This window comes from Sebastes umbrosus, chromosome 3, assembly GCF_015220745.1.
Source record: "Sebastes umbrosus isolate fSebUmb1 chromosome 3, fSebUmb1.pri, whole genome shotgun sequence".
In the NCBI taxonomy this organism is placed as follows: Eukaryota; Metazoa; Chordata; class Actinopteri; order Perciformes; family Sebastidae; genus Sebastes; species Sebastes umbrosus.
Window position 1 is genome coordinate 7,520,668 of NC_051271.1, and position 13,925 is coordinate 7,534,592.

The window sequence follows — 13,925 nt, forward strand, 5'->3', positions numbered from 1 at the left end:
AGCACCTCTCACACAACAGCACCTCTCACATGGTGCATCACACTAGAGCACCTCTCACATGGTGCATCAGACTAGAGCACCTCTCACACTAGAGCACCTCTCACATGGTGCATCAGACTAGAGCACCTCTCACACAGCAGCACCTCTCACATGGTGCATCAGACTAGAGCACCTCTCACACTAGAGCACCTCTCACATGGTGCATCAGACTAGAGCACCTCTCACATGGTGCATCAGACTAGAGCACCTCTCACACAACAGCACCTCTCACATGGTGCATCACACTAGAGCACCTCTCACATGGTGCATCAGACTAGAGCACCTCTCACACTAGAGCACCTCTCACATGGTGCATCAGACTAGAGCACCTCTCACACAGCAGCACCTCTCACATGGTGCATCAGACTAGAGCACCTCTCACACTAGAGCACCTCTCACATGGTGCATCAGACTAGAGCACCTCTCACACACCAGCACCTCTCACATGGTGCATCACACTAGAGCACCTCTCACATGGTGCATCAGACTAGAGCACCTCTCACACTAGAGCACCTCTCACATGGTGCATCAGACTAGAGCACCTCTCACACTAGAGCACCTCTCACATGGTGCATCAGACTAGAGCACCTCTCACATGGTGCATCAGACTAGAGCACTTCTCACACAGCAGCACCTCTCACATGGTGCATCAGACTAGAGCACCTCTCACACTAGAGCACCTCTCACATGGTGCATCAGACTAGAGCATCTCTCACACAGCAGCACCTCTCACATGGTGCATCACACTAGAGCACCTCTCACATGGTGCATCAGACTAGAGCACCTCTCACATGGTGCATCAGACTAGAGCACCTCTCACACAGCAGCACCTCTCACATGGTGCATCAGACTAGAGCACCTCTCACACTAGAGCACCTCTCACATGGTGCATCAGACTAGAGCACCTCTCACACTAGAGCACCTCTCACATGGTGCATCAGACTAGAGCACCTCTCACACAGCAGCACCTCTCACAGGGGTGTATCAGTGATGTAGGGGTGTACCAGTCTGTTTGGTTGCAGCAATAAAAAATGGGTCAGTGTGTGTGATACGTCTGGGGGATGGATCAGCATTATAAGGCACAAATATAATGCACAAAATAGAGATACTTTTCTGCTGTTTTTAGTGAGAATGTCTTTGAAAACAAGCCGGTATGTTTACAAAAAACTTCAATGCATTTCTAACAGTAGCCTCAGGGTGTCGCTGTTGTCCAGTGTGTCAGTCCTTATGTTAAAAGTAGTTTTTATTATACATATATATGTATGTATATATATATATGTATATAGACACACACTTTAGACATTTTTTTCCAGACATTTTTTTCAGACATTTTTCAGGCTTTTGTCTGGGACATTTTTCAGATTTCTTTTTTACTTTTTTCACACATTGTTTAGACTTTTTTTCCCAACATTTACCAAACTTTTTTTTTTTAATTTTTTTCAGACATTTTTCAGACTTCTTTTTAGTGGATATTTTTTCAGACTTTTTTTCCAACTTTTTTCAGAGTCTTTTATTCCAACATTTTTCAAACTTTTTTTTTCACACTTTTTTCAGAGTCTTTTTTTCCAGCATTTTTCAAACTTCTTTTTTATGCACATTTTTCAAACTTTTTTCAGAGTCTTTTTTCCCAGCATTTTTCAAACTTTTTTTCAGGCTTTTTTTTCAGACATTTTTCAGGCTTTTTTTGGGGACACTTTTTTTTTTTTACCTTTTTCAGACTTTGTTTAGACTTTTCTTTTCACCAACATCCTTCAAACTTTTTCAAACCTTTTTTTTAAAAAAATTTTTATGACATTTTTCCGACTTTTTTTTTTTAATGGACATTTTTTCAGACTTTTTTTCCAACTTTTTTCAGAGTCTGTTTTTCCAGCATTTTTCAAACTTTGTTTTCAGACTTTTTTTCGGACATATTTCAAATTTTTCTTCCAACTTTTTTTTCCAGCATTTTTCAAACTTTTTTTTTCAGACTTTTTTTTTAAGGACATTTTTCCAGACTTTTGTCTTCCAACATTTTTTCAGACTTTTGTCCTCCAACATTTTTCAAACTTTTTTTTCAAACTTTTTTTCAGACTTTTGTTTTCCAACATTTTTCTAATTTTTTTTTTCAGACTTCTTTTTGGGACATTTTCCAAACTTTTTTTTTCAGACATTTTTTTGTTTTTTTTTTTGTTTTTTTTTTACCTTTTCCAGACATTGTTTAGACTTTTGTCTTTCAACATTTTTCAAACTTTTTTTCACATTTTTTTTTTTTTTTTTTTTTACCTTTTTCAGACATTGTTTAGACTTTTGTTTCCCAACATTTTTCAAATTTTTTTTTCAAACTTTTTTTCAAACTTTTTTTCAGACTTTTTTTTTTTTTTTTTTTACCTTTTTCAGATTTTGTTTAGACTTTTCTTTTCCCCAACATCCTTCAAACTTTTTCAAACCTTTTTTTTTTAATTTTTTTTATGACATTTTTCCGATTTTTTTTTTTTTAATGGACATTTTTTCAGACTTTTTTTCCAACTTTTTTTCAGACTTTTGTCCTCCAACATTTTTCAAACTTTTTTTTCAAACTTTTTTTCAGATTCTTTTTACGGACATTTTTTCCAGACTTTTTTTTTTTTTTTTACCTTTTTCAGACATTGTTTAGACTTTTGTTTTCCAACATTTTTCAATCTTTTTTTTTCAAACTTTTTTTCAGACAATTTTTTTTTTTTTCACCTTTTTCAGACATTGTTTAGACTTTTGTCTTCCAACATTTTTCCAACATTTTTTTCAGACATTTTTCAGACTTCTTTTTGGGACATTTTACAAACTTTTTTTTCAGACATTTTTTTCAGACTTTTTTTTTACGGACATTTTTTCAGACTTTTGCTTTCCAACATTTTTCAAACTTTTTTTTCAAATTTTTTTTTCAGACTTTTGTCTTCCAGCATTTTTCAAACTTTTTTTCAGATTTTTTCTTTTAACGGACATTTTTTCCAGACTTTTTTTTTTTTTTTTACCTTTTTCAGACATTGTTTAGACTTTTGTTTTCAAACATTTTTCTAACTTTTTTTTCAAACTTTTTTTCAGACTTTGTTTTTCAGACTTTTTTTCAGATTTTTTTTTTTTTTTTTTACCTTTTTCAGACATTGTTTAGACTTTTATTATCCAACATTTTTAAAAAAAAAATTTCAAATTTTTTTTTCAGACTTTTGTCTTCCAACATTTTCCAAACTTTTTTTTTCAGACATTTTTCAGACTTCTTTTTGGAACATTTTACAGACTTTTTTTTTTTTTTTCTTTTTCAGACATTGTTTAGACTTTTGTTTTCCAACATTTTTCAAACTTTTTTTTCAAACTTTTTTTTCAGATTTTTGTTTTACGGACATTTTTTCAGACTTTTGTTTTCCAACATTTTTCAATCTTTTTTTTTCAAACTTTTTTTTTTTTTTTTTTTTTTTACCTTTTTCAGACATTATTTAGACTTTTGTTATCCAACAGACTTTTTTTTACGGACATTTTTTCAGACTTTTGTCTTCGAACATTTTCCAACTTCTTTTTTCAGATATTTTTTCCATACTTTTTTTTTATTTTTATTTTTTTTTTTACCTTTTCCAGACATTGTTTAGACTTTTGTTTTCCAACATTTTTCAAACTTTTTTTTCAAACTTTTTTTTCAAACTTTTTTTTTACGGACATGTTTTCAGACTTTTGTCTTCCAACATTTTTCAAACTTTTTTTTCCAAACTTTTTTTTCAGACTTTTTTTTTAACGGACATTTTTTCAGACTTTTGTCTTCGAACATTTTCAAACTTTTTTTCCATACTTATTTTTATTTTTTGTACCTTTTCCAGACATTGTTTAGACTTTTGTTTTCCAACATTTTTCAAACTTTTTTTTCAGACTTTTTTTCAGACTTTTTTTTTTACAGACATTTTTTCAGACTTTTGTCTTCCAACATTTTTCAAACTGTTTTTTTTTCAGACTTTTTTTTCAGACTTTTTTTCTACGGACATTTTTTCTAGACTTTTGTCTTCCAACATTTTTCAAACTTTTTTTCAGACTTTTGTTTTCCAACATTTTTCAAACTTTTTTTTTCAGACTCTTTTTTCAGACTTTTTTTTTACGGACATTTTTTCAGACTTTTGTTTTCCAACATTTTTCAAATTTTTTTTTCAAACTTTTTTTCAGACTTTTTTTACAGATTTTTTTTTATGGACATTTTTTACAGATTTTTTACCTTTTTCAGACATTGTTTGGACTTTTGTTTTCCAACATTTTTCTAACTTTTTTTTTCTAACTTTTTTCAGACTTTTTTTTTTTTTTACCTTTTTCAGACATTGTTTAGACTTTTGTTTTCCAACATTTTTCAAACTTTTTTTTTCAAACTTTTTTTCAGACTTTTTTTCAGTCTTTTTTCCCAGCATTTTTCAGCATGAAAAACAGACATTGCTTTTTAATTTTGGTTCAACAGAATCATTTTAAAAAACAAACTAATGAAACTGGCCTGGACAAAAATGATGGTACCCTTAACTTAATATTTTGTTTCACAACCTTTTGAGGCACTCACTTCAATCAAGCGATTTCTGTAACTCTCAATGAGACTTCTGCACCTGTCGACAGGTATTTTGGCCCACTCCTCGTGAGCAAACTGCTCCAGCTGTCTCAGGTTTGAAGGTTGCCTTCTCCAGACTGCATGTTTCAGCCCCGTCCACAGATGTTCAATAGGATTTAGATCAGGGTTCATAGAAGGCCACTTCAGAATAGTCCAATGTTTTGTTCTTAGCCATTCTTGGGTGTTTTTAGCTGTGTTTTGGTTCATTATCCTGTTTGAGAACCCATGACCTGCGACTGAGACCAAGCTTTCTGACACTGGGCAGCACATTTCGCTCCAGAATGCTTTGAAGGTCTTAAGATTTCACTGTACCCTGCACAGATTCAAGACACCCTGCGCCAGATGCAGCAAAGCAGCCCCAGAACATAACCGAGCCTCCTCCATGTTTCATTGTAGATACAGTGTTCTTTTCTTTGTATGCTTAATTTTTGCGTCTGTGAACATAGAGCTCATGTGACTTGCCAAAAAGCTCCAGTTTTGTCTCATCTGTCCAAAGGACATTCTCCCAGAAGCTTTGTGGCTTGTCAATATGCATTTTGGCAAATTCCAGTCTCGCTTTTTTATGATTTGGTGTCCTCCTCGGTTGTCTTCCATTAAGTCCACTTTGGCTCAAACAGTGACGGATGGTGCGATCTGACACTGATGTACCTTGACCTTGGAGTTCACCTCTAATCTCTTTGGAAGTTGTTCTAGGCTCTTTGGTTACCATTCATATTATCCGTCTCTTCAATATGTCATCAATTTTCCTCTTGCGGCCATGTCCAGGGAGGTTGGCTACAGTCCCATGGACCTTAAACTTCTGAATAATATGTGCAGCTGTAGTCACAGGAACGTCAGGCTGCTTGGAGATGGTCTTATAGCCTTTACCTTTAACATGAAGGTCTATAATGTTCTTTCTGATCTCCTGAGACAACTCTCTCCTTAGCTTTCTGTGGTCCATGTTCAGTGCGGTACACGCCATGATACCAAACAGCACAGTGACTACTTTTCACCCTTTAATTAGGCAGACTGACTGATTACAAGTTTGAAGATACCTGTGATGCTATTTACAGGACACACCTTAGTTTAACATGTCCTTATGGTCAAATTATTTTACATCTTTTCCTGGGGTACCATCATTTTTGTCCAGGACAGTTATTTAGTTTGTTTTTTAAAATGATTCTGTTGAACCACAATTTAAAAGCAATGTCTGATTTTCATTAGTTCATTTTCAGTAAATTTTTATTTATTATTACTTTTGTCAGTTTCAAGTTATTTCAGTGACCATTGTGTTTTTTCTCTCTTTACCGGAAGTGTACCAACAATTTTGTCCACGTCTGTATATCCATTGTTTATAGGATGCCTGCTGAGACTTGAAGACCTCACAAGGCATTTAGTTTCATATCTCCTTCATGGCAGCGGCATGCTTTTAAATGTGATGTTATGAATATTTCCTTGGAAATATTTGCAGTAGAAGAGGACAGCTTGTCTGAACATGAATGTGACCTGTGTGTAGCATCTTTGTTTTAAAAGCCACGATGGAGTCGTTCTTCATTTAGGCCAATCATTCACTCAGGGCTACTTTGAAAAGAAATGTACAACACAAACAGAGAATTTTGGACTAAACAGACCAACTTTCATTATTTCAACACATTATTAATGTAACTCAGACTACTGAAGCCTTAGAATAGCTTCAAAGTGGATTGCAGATTTTGTCCCCAATCACTTCCATTAAAATTTGCTTTAGGAAGGGTTCTTTTCAAAGCCATATGGACAAGAGGAATGATGACGGTTTCAGTGTACGTATTGACATGCAAGTATCGTTTGAGACAGACTTATTAAAAGACATATCTTTTAAGACAACTTTTCAAAATGAGTTAACTCACACAGGAGTCGAGGCAGTCAAATGCATTTGATAGTTTGTCAATTTATTGCATTTAAGGCATTTGATAAAATATAGATTAGCCTTAAAATATTGGCATCAATATGACATGTAATTTGTGTGATGTTACAGTGTTTTAGGGGTATCATACTCAATCTAAAATATGCATGAAAACATTCATGTGCCAATAGAAACCCCCTCTGCTGTGCAAAGCATAGCGCAAAACATGGTACAGTGAGAGCTACTACATGATGACCCACCACCAACTATCAATGAAGTGTAAAACCAATGATAAATTACACATCAACCAAGCTATCATAGATGATGGTACAACATTTTCACCAGCATTGCTGCGTTTCAACCTCTTGATACCTCTGATGAACTGAACGATTTCATTTCTCGTGCTCGTTTTGTCGGTGTTGGCATTGTGCAAAAGTGGTTGAGGTAATAACATGAAAGGATGACACAGTGAGAGGAAAAGCATACAGTACAGATTTATACCGACACTAGCTATAATGTGAACCACAAGATTGTAACGGCATCAAAACTCCCAAAAGACCCGAGTGCGTGTGTGCAAAACAAGCAGTGTTTTCCCAAAAATGATGCACATAAACCTCCAGCACAAATTGCAGTGGCTTGTTACAAGCGCAATATTTTATATGATATAATATACCCGTTGAGTAGAAAAATAGACAGAAAAGTGCGTGTTATGCCTCAGAAAAACACCACTCACATTCACTGAGATGAAATCGATTATTTGGCCAAATATAAATGTATTAATATGGAAAGTAACGATAAGGCTATAAGATGAATACAAGGCTAAATCCTCTCAGAGAAGTCTTACTCAATAGCTTGCATGGCTAATGTTTTTACTATATCTGCATGTTGACCGTGGTTTCTTCTTCTTATTATTATTTTTATTATTATTATTATTATTGACCCTCTTGGCTCTCCTCCGTTCACTCAGCAGCCGGCTCCGGCGCTTCAAGCTTCATGTCCGCATCCTCATCGCTGTCCAGCCCAGAGCGATTCATGGTACGCCGTATATTGAAAGGCACGTCAACACGTCTTTAAAACAAACAAATAATGGTTCAAACACAGTCAGGTGCTGCACAAATACTGCGCACAAGTAGAAAAGATGTACAGTATTAATGAATATATTAAAGACTAAGAGTCTGCAGCCACAAAAGGCTTTATGGTCCTTTTCAAACTTGACAACATAAACATTTTAAATGGGCCTCCTTGTATTTCATGTTGCAATGTTTGTTAATGTATGTTAAGCTGACAGGAAGTAAACTAGGACCAAAGCTGTTGCCCTAGCAGCAGAATGGCAATGAACAGGTCTATACAACATAGATATAAACTAAATGTTAAAAATGAAAATAAATGTTAGAAGCCTGCACCTGAGCTTGCTCTTCAGCGTGCTGACTTCACGGTTCATACTGTCTGCTGATTCAGTGGCGTCATCCAGCTCCCTCTGTAGCTTCCTGCGGAAGGCGTTGGACCGCGTCGTCTCCTCCTCGGCCTCCTCTAGCTGACGCTTCAGTTGACGCATTCGGCTGTTCGTCTTCTCCACCTGCAGAGAGAGAGAGTTCACTTAGTGAGGAGAGCACCAATAGAGGAACGAGTGCCAAAAACTAAACAAGCAGGTCAGCAAGACTCCTCTCTGGTCCTCCTCCTTTAATAATCTGGAAATGAAAAGTTAAAAAAAGATGATCAGTGATGAGGCTTACCTGGTCTTTGTATTGATCCGTGTTGCGCCTCTCGTCATCAACCTGTAGCATCACCTCTTTCAGCTTCTTCTCTGTCCGTCTGGCCAGCCTGGAGGCCTGTTGGCGCTCCCTGAAATGAGTAGACAAAAGTAGTTCACAGTCTGGGGATGCAGTCGAATAGTCAAAAAAAGTACGTCCTATGTCTTTTCTTAACCACTTTTCCTTGACCTTGATGGAAAATGTCATGAGGTCAAGGAAAGATGTAAAGGAGAATTCAAAAAGAACGCTCAGAGAATCCGACTGCACTTGAACTATGCAACAACGGATGTTTGAGTATTCCTGTCCAAACAGAATCACACCTCATGAGAGGGTTGTTTTCAATTTATCCATAATGTAGAACTAAACAGAGACGGCGGATGTTATTGACGGCCAAATTGTGCGTCGCTTTAAATACTGCTGTCGGCGTCATCTCCTTTCCTTTCATAAAGGATGGTCCAGTGTATCCTATGCTAAAGGAGATAAGAAAGGAAGCCTCGAAGCACCTTTCCTTAGCATTTAGAGAATTGGAACAGCTCTTATCATGGCTGCTACTTAGATACTTCCGGGTCAGTTAGGAAACTTCCTAAGCAAAAAATACTTTTCGACCACAGCCTCAAGGCTTTATTGATTAACTCACTACACATCTGTCTGCACTGAATCAGAAATATACAGACATAATTACTGAAACTTTTAGGATCTAGAGATTTATAACACCAACAAATTAATCAAAATCTCTCCTCTCACAGAGGGTAAAGTTTTAATAATTATTGTTGTCAGTCGGTAAACCAGTCGAAATAACAAACTGGATGGTATTTCAAAGTGTCCGTTGCACTGGCACTCACTTTGTCTCTACGTCGAGCTGTTCTTCCAGCATAGCGATCTTGGCCTCCAGGCTGGTGATGGAGGATTTATACTTGGACTTGATGGTGCCCTCGAGCTCCTGCATCTTCAGTTTCAGCTCCTTGTTCTGGCGGTCCAACTGGGAGCGAGCGCCCTCCAGCCGCTGGGAGCCGCTGCGCTCTGCACTCAGCTCTGTGGTCAGCTGCTCGGTCTGAGGTCACAAACATACAGTGGAGAGGCATTGTTAAAGACTACCATTAAGGGAGATTTGTCAAGTATTTAATACTCTTATCAACATTGGAGTGGGCAAATATGCTTGCTTTATGCAAATGCATGTATATATGTATTATTGGAAATCAATAGACAACACAAAACAATGACAAATATTGTCCAGAAACCCTCACAGGTACTGCATTTAGCATAAAAAAATTGGCTCAAATGATAACATGGCAAACTCAAGCCCAACAGGCAACACCCCAAACTGCATGTGATTATCATAAAGTGGGCATGTCTGTAAAGGGGAGACCCGTGGGTACCCATAGAACCCATTTTCATTCACATATCTTGAGGTCAGAGGTCAAGGGACCCCTTTGAAAATGGCCATGCCAGTTTTTCCTCGCCAAAATGTAGCGTACGTTTGGTACGTTATTTAGCCTACTTTCCGTCAAGCTAGTATAACACGGTTGGTACAAATAGATTCCTTAGGTTTTTGTAGTTTCATATGATACCAGTATCTTCACTCTGAGCCCGCTACAACCTAAAACTCGCGAGTTGCCTTAATGCATTAAAGAAAATAGGGCCGTTAAAACAAATTTGTGTTAACTTTGACAGCTCTAGTTATAACTGATGCCAGAAATGTAAACACATTCCTTCCTTTCCACTGAACACTAAATGTTTTCTTCTTTAAATTATGAGCTGCTATCTGAGATGTTGTGTGTACCTGCAGCGTGGATCTCTTCAGACGATCGTTGACCATCTCGGTGTTGAGCTGCTCTTCCTCCAGTTCCTCCTCCAGCTGGGTGATACGAGCATCCAGCCTCCTCTTCTCATCTGCCAGCAAAGAACTGGACACGAGTGAGGAAGAGGAGTTAATGTACAGAGATAAACTTGTTGATTTCCTTTGTTGCTGCGACATTTGGATGCACATTTATTTATATTTATGGGTGCATCTTAACTGAAATACTATGTTTTGGTTCATACTTCTTGGAGTTGCTGCTGTTGATCTCCTCCTGGAGCTCGTCTCTCTCGCTCTGAACCTGTCTCTTGAGTCGCTCTGAAGTGGCCAGTTCCTGGAGGAAGCAGAAGACACAAATATATTAAGTACTTTAAAGTCTGAAACTGCAGAGGCTGTTGGGGCAGTTACCTGGAAAAAATGTGGCAATTTGAGCTCATTTAATCACATACAGCGGACATGGTCTTAACATAAAATGAGCTAAAACGACGGCGTTCCAGTGAAATCCACTGTACTGAATAGAGCTTCTATACACTAATATCATGACGTATGCATAATGTGCTAATCATTTTTTATTTACTTATCAAGTGTCTTTTATGACGTGTCTTTTTATTCAGCAATTACATTCAATCAAAGATTTTTCTCGCTCAGAAGGCAATAAAAGCAACTTTAAATAAACAAAGTTCTCCTACACTAATAGGACATTATGCCTACTGATTTACATCAAACAGCTGCTACCTATTTTACATTCGAGAAACTCAAAGATGAGAGAAAAATGTTTTCTAAAGATTTATTGTACTTTTATGTTTGAGCTGTGGCTCAAATATCTCAGGCCTTTCTGCTGTGCAAGAGTCAAAGGATGTAGCATGCATGATGGCATTTAAGTGGACTTAATTTCCATTTTCCAATGTAAACATGCAACATACAATAACATGGTTAGAATCACAATATAGAGCGACATCCAATTAGGACACAGTGCCAGTAATATTCAAAATGTGTCCAGGAGTAAATTATTATTCTTTCACCAACGTCATAAGAAGATAAGCACCATTGTACAAATGGTTTATTAGATATTAGCTTTCTTTATGCATATTTATCATCCTATAATATACCTCATCCATAATATCTGGTGGAGTTCAAGAAATTGTCCAAACCAGGTACTTTCCCCACGTCCCCTCCTAGTCGACTAATCGGTTGTTTTGGTCTTAGTCAAATAAAATTTCTTTAATCAGTTAGTCATTTTTTATGCTTTTTTTTCTGATGAATGACTTATTTCTAAGAAACTTATGAGCACATCTCTGTTAAACACAAGATTTTAAGTGCTGCTTTTGTGTGATTCTTTGTGGAGAAACTCAGTTTTTACAGATCTGTCGATTAAATCATCTAATCGTTTAGTCCACAAAATCTTTTGAGTGTTAGTGGACTAACAATTTCTTTGGTCGAGGACAGCCCTAGTCCAGTCAGGTGTCAGAACTTTGAGTTGTTGGTTTCCATTATTTCTTTCATACCTCCTGGAAGTGCAGGGCGTCGGCCTCCATGGACTTGAGCTTCCTCTCGGTCTCCTTGGCCCCGTTGACGACTTCGTCTCTTGACAAACGCAGCTCGTCCAGCTCTCTCATCTGCTCTTTCATCATGGCCTGGAGAGTAGACATGCACAGGCATTGTGAGGGGTTTGCCAACCAGTGTGTGACAAGACTGCCTACTCACCTCTGAAGAGGCAGGTGCTTAAAGGACCCAATTAAAATTTTCCGATCATATAAATTACTGGCATGTTCCTGCACTCATTTTATGCGTTTGTGAAAACAACAGGTGGCCTACTGTATATTCTAAAGGTATGAAATTAATGAATAAATAGCATTAGAAAACATGAATAACTTGTTGTTTCCTAGTGTTTGTCTGTGTATTATAAAACCTGTCAACTAATTTGGATGTCATGTGTCCAATTATCGCTTTCCATTTGTCTTTTTTCCATTCATGTTAATTTCTCAGTGATTCAATTAAAGATCATCCATCAAAACCAATGCTTGTGTGTTTGTGCACAAGTGTCTGAACGGAGGCCTATTTTACCTGGAGTTTTTTCAGCTGTTTGAGGGCCTCATCGCGGCCCTTGTTGGCAGCATCGATCTGGAGTTCGAGCTCTCCCAGGTCCATCTCCAGTTTCTTCTTGGACGAGAGGGCCTGAGAACGCTGCCTGCGCTCATCTTCCAGCTCGACCTCCATCTCGCGCACCTGAAGGAGAGGAAAAGAAAACGAGATTTGATTTGTGATTGAGTACGTCAAACTATAATTCAGCATCTATGCAAAAAATTGAATTTAATGCTTTGTGGAAAAACGCCAGTTCAAGCTTTTCTTTCGTACCTGTTTGACCAGCTGTTTCCTCCTCTCCTCTCCCTGCTCATCTCTGGCCTGCAGGTCCCGGTCAAACTGGGCCTTCATGGCCTGCATGTTGACCTCCAGACGCAGTTTGGCGTCCTCTGTGGCCTGCAGCTCGTCCTCCAGCTCCTCCAGTTGAACTCTCATCTCCTCCAGCTGCTGATCCATAGCACGCTTTGACCTCTCCAGCTCGTGAACCTGCGGACGAGGAGGTTGCATTATTACACAGTAAAGAGGGACAACGCTGCCAATAATTATGAGCAACAATCTACTCTCATTTTAACTGCTGAGAGCAATGATGCAATTTTTATTGCCTTGATAAAACATAACAGAAATGTTTCCAGGGTTGACATTTTTTTTAGCAAAACCAACGTTTGACCCAGTTCATCTCATTCCAGTGTTGTTCTCTTACACTCTTGCCGACATCGTCCTTGGAGGAGACCAAGTCTTCCATCTCAGCTTTGAGCAGCTTATTGGTTCGGTCCAGCTCGTCTTTAAGGTCTGATAAGGTCTCCAGCTCGCGGGCCAGTGTCAGCGCTCGTGTATCCTTCTCCCTGGCCTCAGCCTCGGCCTTGTCGCGCTCCTCTGCATACTGAGTAGAAATGGTTTTCTCTTCGGCCAGCATCTAGGGAAAGGAGAGACCAGGAGAGGCAGTTAGTGGTGTAAACCACACTAAAGACATGTTTGAGACTGAATACTGCTGAAGGAAAGTGATGAAATAAACGGTGCATCCAAGATTGTTTGAGAAATCAGTCTTTGTTCATTGTTACAGATAACACATTTTCATATTTGTGATTTTCTTTTCTTTCTTTGTCATGGATGTCACATAAAAAGCAAAAGGTAGTAGAAGCTGGTTAATTCCCCCAACCTCTCATCTACAGATTTATTCTGCTGCTATAACCTAATGACACTTATTGTTGACAAGAACAATCTTTAAAAATAACTTATACAAGTCATCCTCTATGGTGAATTAGCTGTTCTTCTTTTCTTAGTATTGTTTTAGTATTGTTTTGTTTGTTGTAAATAAACAAACAAAATCACAATTTGTATTTAATTTACAAGTTTGTTGTAAATAAAATATCAAACTGTCAAAAGAAAAGAAAAAGCAGCACTTTAGTGATTAATTTGTCTTTGCTCCGTGCACAAACCACGCTGTAGACGTGATACCTGGTCAAACTTCTTCTGCTTCTTCTCCAGGCTGGAGACGATCTGCCTAAGGTGGTCCTGGTCCACGATGAGGTCATCCAGCTCCTGCTGTAAACGGGTTTTGGTCTTGTCCAGTTTGTCGTAGGCCGCGGTCTTCTCCTCCAGCTGCTGCGTCACGCTTTCCATCTCCCTCTGGAATTTCTTGCGGCCCTCCTCGGCCCCCTCCAGGGACAAGACCTCCTGGTCCAGCTTCTTCTTCAAGTCTGCCAGCTGAAGACGGAAGAAAAGAGGGGGGATTAGAGGGACAAGAATTAAATGTGTGCAAGTTGGGGGACACTGGACTTAATGAATGGCTCTCTTGAATGATAAAGATCTGAGAAC

General features: G+C 38.0%; 1 protein-coding gene across 2 annotated transcripts in view; it reads right to left on the reverse strand.

The window, feature by feature from the left end:
- Positions 1-6,507: 6,507 nt before the first annotated feature.
- LOC119485353 (myosin-9-like) overlaps positions 6,508-13,925 on the reverse strand; it is a 32,552-nt gene continuing 25,134 nt past the window's right edge. For both annotated transcript variants that reach the window (XM_037764893.1, XM_037764892.1), the window contains 11 exons: positions 13,566-13,814; positions 12,811-13,023; positions 12,384-12,596; positions 12,093-12,254; positions 11,534-11,662; positions 10,274-10,362; positions 10,014-10,137; positions 9,076-9,284; positions 8,216-8,324; positions 7,886-8,058; positions 6,508-7,550 (listed from right to left, as the gene is read on the reverse strand). In XM_037764893.1, the coding sequence (XP_037620821.1) occupies positions 7,442-7,550; positions 7,886-8,058; positions 8,216-8,324; positions 9,076-9,284; positions 10,014-10,137; positions 10,274-10,362; positions 11,534-11,662; positions 12,093-12,254; positions 12,384-12,596; positions 12,811-13,023; positions 13,566-13,814 (1,779 nt within the window). In that variant the 3' untranslated portion in view covers positions 6,508-7,441. The remainder of the gene's footprint in view (positions 7,551-7,885; positions 8,059-8,215; positions 8,325-9,075; positions 9,285-10,013; positions 10,138-10,273; positions 10,363-11,533; positions 11,663-12,092; positions 12,255-12,383; positions 12,597-12,810; positions 13,024-13,565; positions 13,815-13,925) is intronic.